Source organism: Vanellus vanellus (assembly GCF_965231255.1).
Source record: "Vanellus vanellus genome assembly, chromosome: 1".
Classification (NCBI taxonomy): domain Eukaryota; kingdom Metazoa; phylum Chordata; class Aves; order Charadriiformes; family Charadriidae; genus Vanellus; species Vanellus vanellus.
The window spans coordinates 2,063,077-2,075,154 of NC_138905.1; the positions used below are offsets into that span (position 1 = coordinate 2,063,077).

General features: G+C 49.3%; 1 protein-coding gene across 1 annotated transcript in view; it reads right to left on the reverse strand.

Annotated features, from left to right (window-relative positions):
* Positions 1 to 12,078, reverse strand: part of LOC309678427 (uncharacterized protein) — a gene marked incomplete at its 5' end in the record, with an annotated part of 110,739 nt that overhangs the window by 30,520 nt on the left and 68,141 nt on the right. The window contains 15 exons of the mRNA XM_082491452.1: positions 611 to 646; positions 1,823 to 1,858; positions 3,899 to 3,943; positions 5,747 to 5,806; positions 6,110 to 6,145; positions 6,326 to 6,397; positions 6,884 to 7,009; positions 7,572 to 7,631; positions 8,175 to 8,210; positions 8,559 to 8,594; positions 9,208 to 9,252; positions 9,844 to 9,888; positions 10,008 to 10,043; positions 11,078 to 11,128; positions 11,240 to 11,320. Of these exons, the coding sequence (XP_082347578.1) occupies positions 611 to 646; positions 1,823 to 1,858; positions 3,899 to 3,943; positions 5,747 to 5,806; positions 6,110 to 6,145; positions 6,326 to 6,397; positions 6,884 to 7,009; positions 7,572 to 7,631; positions 8,175 to 8,210; positions 8,559 to 8,594; positions 9,208 to 9,252; positions 9,844 to 9,888; positions 10,008 to 10,043; positions 11,078 to 11,128; positions 11,240 to 11,320 (801 nt within the window). The remainder of the gene's footprint in view (positions 1 to 610; positions 647 to 1,822; positions 1,859 to 3,898; positions 3,944 to 5,746; positions 5,807 to 6,109; positions 6,146 to 6,325; positions 6,398 to 6,883; positions 7,010 to 7,571; positions 7,632 to 8,174; positions 8,211 to 8,558; positions 8,595 to 9,207; positions 9,253 to 9,843; positions 9,889 to 10,007; positions 10,044 to 11,077; positions 11,129 to 11,239; positions 11,321 to 12,078) is intronic.

Sequence of the window (12,078 nt, forward strand, 5' to 3'; positions counted from 1 at the left end):
CCTGGTGGAGACCCTCAAGAAGGAGGTGGGCATCTACGTGTTGTCTTCCACTACCTACATGGGTGTACAACGTAGAGAGGATGGATCCAGGCTCTTCTTGGAGGCACACAGTGAAAGGGCAAGTTGCGACAAGGGAAACTCCGGTTAGATAGAAGGAAAAACTCCTTCACCCTGCGGGGTGGCCAGATGCCTGAGCAGGGACACAGAGGAGCACACATGAGGCCCCGAGCCTCAAATCCTGAAGGTGTTATTGGCAATGGGATCTTGATCCAGACACATGGATGGCACTGCAGGCAACACCATGAGTCGAAGGTAGGATTTTAAGTCCTCTTTGACGAAGGGCATTTGCACCCCATCATCTGGGATCCTTGCTCAGTGCTCCATGCTGGGTGAGCTGTGCTCACCCACATGTAACGATACGGATCTTATCAAATCACTAAGACCCCAGATATTTGAAAACACACATAAATATTTTTTACCATTTGTGCCTCTACCTTGTCAGATCACTGACTCATTTAAATAACTGTCCATCTGCTCACTGGTAACTATAAAATCCTGAAAGCCTTTTACCCCATCTGCCCCAGAAAGTGACAATCTGGAATGTCCTTACTCTTTCTCCCTTCGGTCCCAGAAGTCCCCGATCACCCTGAACACAGGAAAGAAAAAAAAAAAAAAGACAGTGAGTGATTCCCTTTTTTACTCACTCTTCTTATATTGCTCCATGCGCTGATTTGCATGCCAAGCCACTAAGACCTATCACAGCTGGAAGACAGTTCCTCTGGGCACTCTGCAAAATTATTAGCTTACTACAAGAGATTGCGTACAACTAGAATTTATTGCATTGACAAAAAAATAAAATAAAATAAAGACCCAGGGGACTGAAGTGGTTTGCCTGACCCCGTGCTCAACACATCCATGATGTGGAGGATTTCGACCTCCCAACGGGATGTAGCATCTCCATGCTGCAGAGATGGGCCGACGCTTCTTCTAGGGTGGGAAGGCATCCTATATAGTACAGGATTTCCCAAATTTCAACCTCAAATCTAGCGTGCTTTACTGATAGTCCATGAAATATTAGCTGTTCTTGGAAGTTTTTGATAATGGGCATGGGACATGAGGCTGACGGGCAGGACTCATTCCTCATAACCTTCTCCAGTGCTCAAGACTGGTGTGGTGACAGCAGCAGAAGGGGGAAGCTGCAAAGACCAGGAGGGGACAGGAGGGTAGAGACAGGCTTTAAAACAGCATTTGAACTGCTTGTGAGTGGCAGAGCTGTATGGGGATCCCTCCCCCAGTGTCCCATTGCACACCCCTGACATTTGGGACAAAATCTGCCCTTCTCAGTACTACACTTTCCAAGGGTCACAAGTGGGAGGTAGCAGAAGGAGACCGAGGGGACTTCTCCTCACCGATACAAATGAAAGGGTATGTGTTGCCTGGTAGGACAGGCATTGTCCTGCTGATGCCATAGGACATCTGCTCCCTAGCCATCTTCCCCCAACCCTGTACATTTGGGGGTCAATCAGAGCATTCCAGGGGTCTCCTTCTATCCAAACTCCTGAATTTTCTTCCAAAAAGAACTAGGCATACACAAAGACAGCATGCACCCTCACCACAGCCCAACCATAACAGGGGGCTGCTAATGCCACTTCACACTTCCACACACGTATTGAGGTCCCCTCCCAGTCCACCCCAGAAGATGATGGAATTATTCCCACTGCTTTAACAGGGGCATCAGCAATGTGGGCTGCTGCAGAGAAAGGCTCCCCACAATGATGCCTTCTGCCACAGGCACTGTGTGGATAAGAGGACTGTTGCTTACTCTTTCGCCTTTCACACCTGGGAAGCCTTTTGGACCCTGCAAGAATATAAAACAACACGTGAAGTTAAATACCATCAGGGGAAGGTGTTAGGAAATAGCATCCTCGAAGAGCTGCCTCCAAGGACGGAGTCCATCTCGGAGAAGCTGCTGATAGGACCAGTGCAATAACCTCTACTCTCCTTTCCTTCCTCCCAAGAGCAATTTGAGGACAAGTGAATCACAGGGGCGTAAAGACAATATTTACCCTTAAGCTTCTGCCCGCCACTGGCACAACTTAGGATCTCTCGGCAGGTGTATAAATTTAGCCAGCCTCCCCCATTTTGTAAGCCATGTACTGTGCTTTTCATACCCTTAACATTAATGAGATGCAGCCCCCACTCAGAGAGCATGGGGGAAGGGGTACTCCTGAGGGCCCCTCCTAGATGGAGGTGATGAGGATCCCCAGATGTCCACCATGGCAGGTTGGAGTCCCCGGAGACAGAGTCAGGATGTGAAACACACCTGGAGACCTGAAAAACCATGGTGGTCACCCCAGGTGTAACCCATTTGAAAAACCGGGGACTGGTGACCTCCCATGACTACACAGAGAGGTGGCACTTTCCACCTGCAGAACTGGCAGCTCATCACAGGGGTGGGCATGGACAGGATGGATGGGAGGAGACAGAGCACAAGTGCAAGGTTCTGCATGTAGGTCAGGGCAATCCCATACACAAATCCAGGCTGGGTGGAGAATGGATGGAGAGCAGCCCTAAGGAGAAGGACTTGGGGATGTTGGATGATGAGAAGCTCAGCATGAGCTGGCAATGTGCGCTGGCAGCCCAGAAAGCTACTGGCATCCTGGGCTGCATCCCCAGCAGTGTGGCCAGCAGGGCGAGGGAGGGGATTTTGCCCCACTGCTGCGCTCTCGTGAGACCCCACCTGCAGCGCTGCCTCCACCTTGGGGGCCCCCAACATAAGAAGGACGTGGACCTGTTGGAGCAGGTCCAGAGGAGAGCCACAAAAATGATCCAAGGGCTGGAGCACCTCTCCTACGTGGAAAGGCTGAGAGAGAAGAGAAGGCTCCGGGGAGACCTTATTGCGGCCTTCCAGTATCTGAAGGGGGCCTACAAGAAAGCTGGAGAGGGACTTTTTACAAGGACATGTAGTGATAGGATGAGGAGGAATGGCTTCAAACTGGATGAGGGGAGATTTAGATTGGATATCAGGAAGAAACTTTTCACTCTGAGGGTGGTGAGCCCCTGGCTCAGGTTGCCCAGAGAAGCTGTGGCTGCCCCATCCCTGGAGGCGTTCAAGGCCAGGTTGGACGGGGCTTGGAGCAACCCGGGCTGGTGGGAGGTGTCCCTGCCCAGGGCAGGGGGTTGGAACTCGATGATCTTCAACATCCCTTCTAACCTAAAGCATTCTATGATTTCCCAAAGGGCTCAAAACCTGGGTTTTGCCATGCCCTTTGCCCTGCGCTGCTGCTCTGACCACTGGGACACATCAACTTGCAAGCTCTTATGGTGAAAAGGCCAGAGAATCAGCCCTTCAGGGATGAGATCCCAGGGGGAAACCTGGTACTGCAACCATCCTTGGCCTTCTGAGGAACTTCATAAAGGCCTATCCTGCTCGTAATAACAGATTAATTCCATTACATATAACAGCCTAATAAATAAACATGTTTTTGTCGAAATACAGGCTGGGATCTGCGCCTCTCCTGACTCAATCCCCTATCAATGAATTTACAACAAAACAAGACACGGAAGTTGATGCAGGCAAGCAGACCTGATATAGAAGAACAGAGAAGGAGTGATATTTTGGGAGGACTTCAAAAGCAGTGTGTAGATGAGTCAGCCAAATGGACAAGAGCATAAAGAGATTGTGCTCTGCATGACACCTTACATCTCACAGCTGCCTTCAGGATTTACAGGCACTCATGTCAACACAACATCAGAATTCAAGTTCCCAAAGTCTCTATTTCCCACTGAAAGCATCAACCTATTTTATTTTTTTCATTGCTCGTGGGGATTTTGCCAGGCCTGAGCCCACTGTTGTCCGTGCTGTAAAAACAGCTCTCCACGCCCTTTTACCACTCACCATCATGCCACTGGGGCCCCGGACTCCCACGATGCCCTCATCACCCTGTTAGGATGGAGAGGGGTAGCAATGGTCATCAGTAAAGACAATTGCAACATGCACAGTCCCAACTCTGCAACCCCCCCCCACTGGGGACAACAGGAATTGTTCAACATGCAGAAGCCCAGATCCTCGAAGGAGTTGTCCAACCTCTTCACTTATACCTCCATCAGGATTAGGTGCCTTAATGCTCCTATGGATCTGGATCAAAGAGCCTAAAGGGCTTGAGATAGTCCACATGTCACCGCAGGTAGACACTGCAGTGTTTAGAGAATAATGCTTCAGTCAGATTGAAGTTTCAACCTTCAGCTTCTTCTCAGTTCCTGAGAGAAACAGGCATCTGTGAGATGATTTGCACCTGATTTAGCACAATATACATCACTCCAAAAAGGTTTCTCTTCCTCTCTGTTGGTATAGAGAGGCCCTGGTAGGACTAGCTCAGAAGAAGTCATCTGAGGCTGGATGACCTGGTGTGTCCCTCCCCAGGATGTACTTACATCTGACAAAGGCGTGTGCAACAATGGACAGAGTTCTGAGATGTTCCTGGGACAGAGAGATTTCTTCCCCCTGAACATGATTTCAGCAGGACTCACCACAATAAATAAGGCAGCCAGGAACTCACCTGGAACTCATACCATTGACTTTCAGAAGGAAGAGGCTACCAGTCAATGGTAACTTGAGCCTTTAGAGACGAACGGGAGGTTTATCTTCATGCCCAGCTGTGGTTTCCACATGCTGAAGACCTTGTTCTGAGCTGCCCTTTAAGTGTGCTACCGGCTCCTTAGAAACCTTGCTACAAGGGATAGCTGCACTGGTGGGTCTACGAAGTCCTTTTATGACCTCCCTAGGTAGATCCTACAAGACTTACCTGTCTTTAAGATGCCCAGACTTAGGCATTGTCCTGTGAGGCCAAATTTAGATCTTTCATATAAAGCCAATGTAATTTGAGGTTCTGTGATTCACTTTAGATTTATGCTGGAGTCAGAAGAGCAGAAACATTATTTCATCATTTCCTTCAGATAATGAAGCTTGAGTGAGGTTTACCCCAGACCTTTCACAGCTGTTGACATTCTCATTAAGTGTTTTGTCTCAGGGGCCTCATCGAACAGTTCTGCTGGCAGATGGGGTGTTTGTCTAAATGGATTGCCGCATAAAATCAGTTTATTCGTGAAACAGCCACAGAAGCAGCAAATTGAAACACGGCCTCTGATTACGACTCAAGAGGGTCTCCCTGGGGTCTTTGCCAGAAGCAGACCAAAATTTCTCAGCAGCATCAAGAAAACATTGAACGTTGCTGCCCCAAGGATGATGGGGACTGGTTTCCCTCTGCCAGGACAACAGGAAGGAAGAGGGGAACGAGGATAAAAAAGCTGGAGGCAGATTTCTAAAGGAACGAGCTTGCAGGTAGCATCCCCAAAGCATACAAAACTGAGGATGTTCCTCACTGAGCTGCTAGGATTACAATATGCAGATGTAGGGGTGTAGGTATTGCTTTCAACACTCCCATCTAGCCAGTGAGAGCACAGCCACCACAGTCAGCAGGGAAGGATTCACTTGGCCACAAAGTTGGCCAGTGCAACCTGGTTGTCTAACTATGGAGGATATGCTAATTGGAACCTGTAGACAGATTCTGGGTATAGCAGTGTCCATCACCTCCAAATCTGGCTGGTGAAAAACTTAGTAGGGCTCTGAAATTAGCCCTTTAGGCATCTTTGAAGATGGGTGAATGAGAGGTGATGGTATAAAGCTGCTTTCAAAAGAGTTTAGGCTGTATGAAGCCAAGCCAAGAATATTTATGGAGGGACCTACCCGAGGGCCAGGCAGTCCGCGAGGACCTCTTGGGCCAGGTGCTCCAATGCCGATTTCTCCCTGCAGAACAGAGAATCCCAGATGTCTCATTCGGAGCAAGGACACCACATCGCATGATTGCTGATGTGTTTGGCCACGATTTAAAAGTCATGGAAAGAGTCAGGAGACTCACTTCCATTGACTTTCTGCTGCTTTCTCTGGAGGATGCTCCAGCAACCATGGGAAGAAGGGCATGAGGGTAAAAGAGGGATGAAGTGGCTGGATGGGGTCAGGGATAAGGAGCCCAGGGGAGGGCAGTGGGCTGTCCCATTGCCACTCCAGGATCTCAGCTGCTTGCGATCTGCCTGGCAGGTTGGCACTGACCTTGTTGCCTTTGGGTCCGGGTGTCCCAGAAATCCCCTGTAGGATGAGGAAAACAAAATAGAATGGAGGACTTTGCTTAGTACGTCCTCGATGACCTCCTGTTCCAGTGCTCCAAGAGGGGGAAAGCACACCCAGCCCGGGTACCAGACCCTCAACCTCTCTCCCCAACCATTCCTCTGCTGCTCAAAAGACACTGGAGTGATGTACAAAAGTCACCTCTTTTCCTGGGGATCCCGATGGTCCTGAAGGCCCAGCAAATCCATTCCGTCCTCTCTTCCCTCGCTCCCCCTTGAAAACAAAATCTTTTAAGGAGGAGAACACCCTGATGGAAATGTCCTGCTTTACCCCACCCAGCCAGAAAGTGGGAGCTGGTGGCCCGACGTGTTCCCTGAGCTGGCTGTGAGCAGGAGGAATAGCCGTTGGGGTGCTCCCCAGATGGGCCTCTTGTTGAGGAGAAGGGACTCCAGCTACACCGAGACCCTGAGTTTAGGCACATTGCTGTCCACCACCCCACCTCCAGCTAAGCCGCCATGCCCCTGCAATGAGACTTACGCATTGCTCCCTCTGTTCCCAGAGGCTAATGACCCCCAAACCCCAAATGTGTTCATATCCTCTTCACTGGCTACATATATATTTAGGGTCTGGAGACCTGCATAGGTGGGGGCTTGACACACAGTGGACACCTGGTGTAGGCAGTCTCAGTAGGACCATCATTGTTCTCAGCTTGAGGTGGCTAACACAACACATGCAGTTGCCTCACCGCACACCACCTACCTTCTGTCCTGGCATCCCAGGCAGACCTGGAGCCCCTCTGTCCCCCTGTGACCCAGGGGTGCCAGCGTTGCCACGAATGCCCTGGATGCCCTGAGCTCCTGGAGGGCCTGGGGCCCCTGGCTCACCCTGTTGAGTGAATCACAAGGAATTTGGCTCTTAGAAGGAATTAACTGTGCCCCTGCCAAGGTCCTGGAGAAAGCCTGGGGTGTATTCTTGAATTCACATGATGAGTACACAGAATTGGGGCCACCCCCTCCAGCCCAGGTCCATAAGAGACATCCTAGGGCTGCAGAAAGGGCTGTGCCATGGCTTTCTAGGTGAGAAGCCCTTACCAGCAGACCTTCAGAGCTCTGCAGTGAATTCAAATCTTGCAGACCTGCAACAATCCAAGGCATTGCAGAAACCTGCCTGCTGAGACCACCATTCCCTTGATATTTTCACAGCCATATTTATCCTCTGGACCCCACCTGCTTTGAAATGGCCCTTTGGAGGACACAGAGCATTGCCTCTGTCCCATACCCACGTCCCTGTCTTCCCAGGCTGGGACGGGTTTTGGTGCTTTATATTTGCAGTCTCCCAGCCAGCTCTGTAGCTCCACACCCAGTGGTGGAAAGATCAGGAAGGACTACAAAGAGCAAGACCCAGACAAAACAAGTGAGGTCCTATCTAGAAGAGAAGAAAGGCTTACCTTAAATCCAGGTGGTCCAGCCTGACCAACAGGGCCTCTGAACCCAATTCCTGGTTCTCCCTATGAAGAGAAGGTCAGGATAAATCAAGATCACTCCTTCCAGTGTGGGCCATCAAAATGAGAGCTTGCTTCATGCTGCTCCTTGGACACCCAGCTGAAGTCCCTCGGTGTTGATCCTACATTGAGGGTTTCTACAGAGCCCTCACTGACCATCACATCTCCTCTAGATAGTGGGAATTCTTATCTGATCTGGAGAGACAAAGCTGCTGAGAGCATTTAAACAGCTTTAGAAGAGAGGGAGTTTAGTTGCAGGAGATGGTGTCAGAGGACTCTGGGTGAGACTCATATATTCTGACATTACTCATTTATAAGGTGGCTGTCCTGTCTATGTGAGTCCTCTGGAGTGCTCCCCTAGTCAAAAGAGAGACGCTGGGTCCCCAGCAAGTGACTGGGCACATTGAGCCCATATCTCAGGAAGTTACCTGGACATTTCCCCCTGAGATGGGAAGGTTAGGTTTGGCAAAAGGAGGAGGGGAAGCAGGAGGCAAGCTCTCATGGTGTAAGAAGAGACACCCCGACTGCAGTACCAATGTTGCTCTTTACCTTTTGACCATTTTCACCTCTGTCTCCTTTGGTTCCCTATGAAATAAAGAGAGAGTAACCAACCCTGTGCAAGAGGTCATGTGAAATACCACCTCAGTGCAACTCTGAGCGAGAGCAAAGGCTTCCAGTTGTGCTCATAGCCTATGGCAGTGTGGAGCAACTGGCCCCTCTGACCTCTACCTCTTTTCCCCAGAGGAGGTGGGCAGTGGTTGCGTGACTGGGAAAGAGCCAACACAGAGCCACAGTGCTCCCAGGACGGAGATGGAGTACTGGGTGGACCTAGTAGATTTTGACTTTCCTATGGGAATCTCGTGTGCTGGATTTGGGCTACTTAGCTGGTAACGTTGTCCTGCTCCAGCTGCCGATACCGACTTCACAGCTCACCTTTTCTCCAGGCTCCCCCATCTCCCCAGGCTGCCCCTGCAAGACAAAAACCATCCACCTTCCAGCCACCTCCTCTCCCTTCCTCCCTTCTCATGTCTGTGTCCCCGGGATGCTGCCCCTACACTCTACATGTGTATAAACGGTAGCCCATGCAAAGTACACCTCGCCCATCATGTGAAACCTTTTCAACAACCTTGCCGTGTTTGCCTTTCTCCTGAATATCTGGGTCCCACCACCCCAGATCTGCCACTTGGTCCCTATAAGCCTTTACTGCCCAAAGGGTTCATGAAATGGTGTTTTGTGTGGCCCTTCTTCCAGCCCTGTCCTTGTGCCAGGACTGGCTTTTGCTGGTTCAGTTCACTGATCCAGCAGAAGATGAACATCAGAAAACCCCCCCGAATTTTTGCATTTACTCCGGAGTGCATGGCAGATGCACGTTAGCCTTGCTGGAAGGGAGGGAACAGAAACCTTTATCAGGAATAAAGGTGGGACTGTGGCAATCCCAATTTACATGGGGACAGTCTCCCATAGACCCTGAATGTCCTCTCCACCAGCGTGTCCCCCGCTGCCTCTCCCCTTCCAGACCCTATTAGCATAGAGAGCCTTCTCCTGGTCTCAGAGGCTCAGGCCAGAAAAGCGATATCACTACCTTTTCTCCTTTGTCTCCACGGACTCCCGGAGCTCCCATTTCTCCCTGGAAAACAACAGGCGACCCCTTCAATTGCAAACATACATTGCCACGAGGAATTTTTCCTTCCCTCTCTGTACCAGGTGGGTGCTGCCTTCGTTCCTGCATCAGCTTTTGGCAAACGTCTACGCAGGAACCCCTCATTACCATCACTTGCATTCCCAGACCAGATTGGGGACGTCCCTGACCTCGCCCCTTCCATCCTGGGCAACAGAAATGCAGAGAAAGAAAACATAAATTGCCAGATACGAGTGGTAAGCTGAGGGTCTCCCTGCCCCAGGACACTGCAGATGTTAAAGGATGCCATGAGTTTGAGGGAGAAGGAGGAGAAGTCCACAGAGGACAAAACTATTGAGGATCCCCAAAACACAAAAACCTTGTTTGGGTCAGCTGTGAGAGGTTCAAGCCTGGAATCTCTGCTTGTTACTAATGACCAAAAGCTGTTGATTACAACCTCTTGAACCTACTAGCCTGGCAAATTTTCACCCGTGACTCCTCAGCTTCCAAATGAGACTGCTCTGGGAGATGGATCGCTATCCTGGTGACCCTCAGGTGCTGTTGGGTACCTGCGTTAAAAGGTGGAACAAAAGCACTGACCTTCTGGCCGCAGGAGGGTGAATCTGGTGGGCCAGTTTCCTCCTTCTATAAGAAAAAATATGCACGTACAGAACAGGGCTGGGTTGTACTGTGATGGGGGAAAGATCAGCTGCATCCTCACCACAGGCAGCTGTGATAAGAGGAGTACAACATGAATGCTGTACCTTAATTCTCCTCCGGTGATGAGGGCCTGGGTATGCCTTGAGTCGAAAAAGAAAAGAAGAAAGTGTAAGAGCAGTTGGAGAAACTTTTCACCCTTGAACCATGGAAAAGACATCTCTGAGGAGCGAGATGTTAGGCAGCATGTGGAGGGGGGGGGCTGAAGGCATCTCACAGGGAAGCCGTGTGTTGCCAGGGATCACAAGAACCCCAATGAAGGGCTCCTGGTGGGATATGGAGTGGCCTCCATGTTCCTTCTGATCTCCTCCAGCCCAGATGGAACATCTGAGAGCTGGTGTTGCCCATTACATATGGGCTGCCAGGGTTTGTGAACCAAGAGATGCCTCAGTACCGGGCTTTTGGCAATGCCACAGATGTCCCACCTTAACCCTTTAAAGAGGGCTATGAGAAGAGTTGCGTTTTCTCCCAGTGTGGATGAGCTCAGCTCAGTGCTGCCGTTCCTCCTGGGAATGTGGGGCGAGGATCACTCACCACTTTCCAAGAAATTCATTCAAACTTAGGGGAAATCTGTTGTTCAGATTTTTTCATCCTTAACCCCTGGCAATAGATCTTTCTCTCTTAAATTTTGTAAAAATCAACTCTTTGCACTGTCCATTTCTGGCATATTGCATTAAAGTCGGTAACGTAATTGTGCAGGTATGTCAGAGATGTTTGTGTTTATAAACACACACATATATTTACACATTTACATGCACATACAAATATCTTCTATACTCGCGGGACACAAAACATCCTTCAGCTATGCTGCTTTCCCCACGAACCAGGTTAACGTGTTCCCTCGTTGATTAAGTTTGATTTCCCCCACTTCTGTTTTCCGAGCACCACATTTCCCTTGCCAGTACAGGGAGAACAATCTGCTCTGCCAAGAAAAACAGCTTTTTCTGCAGCTGTTTCTTGCTTTATTTATTAATATTTACCACTAACCTTTCACACACCACACCCCATCCCACCCCCCATTCATTGTGACTTTACACAAGTGAGAGGAGGCAAGTGGGGTTCCCCCTGCGCCCATGGGCTTGAAGATAAGACACCCTTGTGTGGGGTGTTTACTCACCGTGGATCCAGATGGAGATTTCCGAGCTCCTGGGGCACCAGGGGGATGAACCTGTGATGGAGCCAACAAGGAAGGGTCACCGTTTCCTCCTGGATCACACTGGTGGCTCTGCTCTTGCACACAGGTCAGCCCGAAGCTGTCACGGTGAAACAGGGTCTTTACCACGTGTCTCTGGTGCTCAGCAGATCTCCTGGCTCGAACTTGCCCTGGGAGTGCAGAGCCGGCCTCTAAATTCACATTTTCCTGTGGGAAGGGAAGTAGCATCCTGCTGAGCACCTAATATTATATATAGATGATGATGATGATAATAATAGTAATAATAATAATAATATAGAATAATATATGTATTATTTAGCACTGTGCAATTAATTTACTGCTATTTCAAAGAAATAAAACCCACCTAAAATATTGCAACTTTGAACTTTAAATCCCTCCCTGCACCAGCAATGCCTGAGTAACACACCTGCTATGCAATTAATGTCCCCGGTGTATCCGATTGGAATAAGGCAACTATTAATGCCTATTAAGGGCTACATGTTAATCTGCCACTTGGTGATGTTTGTCGTGCTCATGATTTTGGCTGATATATATTTAAGGCAAACACAGTAAAACTTGTACAAATAGTTACTGGCCTGGCTCAGAAATTGTTGGTTCTTTTCCATCTTAGAGATGGTAAATTATCGACTTGCTGTTGTAAAAAATATAATATTCCTAGCTGCTGGATATTGCAGCGTACAGCAATTATTCCTTGAACCACAGAGTGGAAGCACTGCAGTGTAGCTTTGGTGAATATTTTGATATGAAAGCAAAGAAGTAGTGAATTTATTTACAATGAAAGCAAGCTGGGCACCTCCTTGCACCCAAACCCAACCCTGAGACCTGCCGGAAGCACATGAAGGAGAAGGTAAAATCAAGATGGGGTGCAGTTATTTAGCACTATTCCCACATTTTGTGTTGTAGCGACAAAGATCCAAATGCATCTCAATTAACTTCACCTAGAA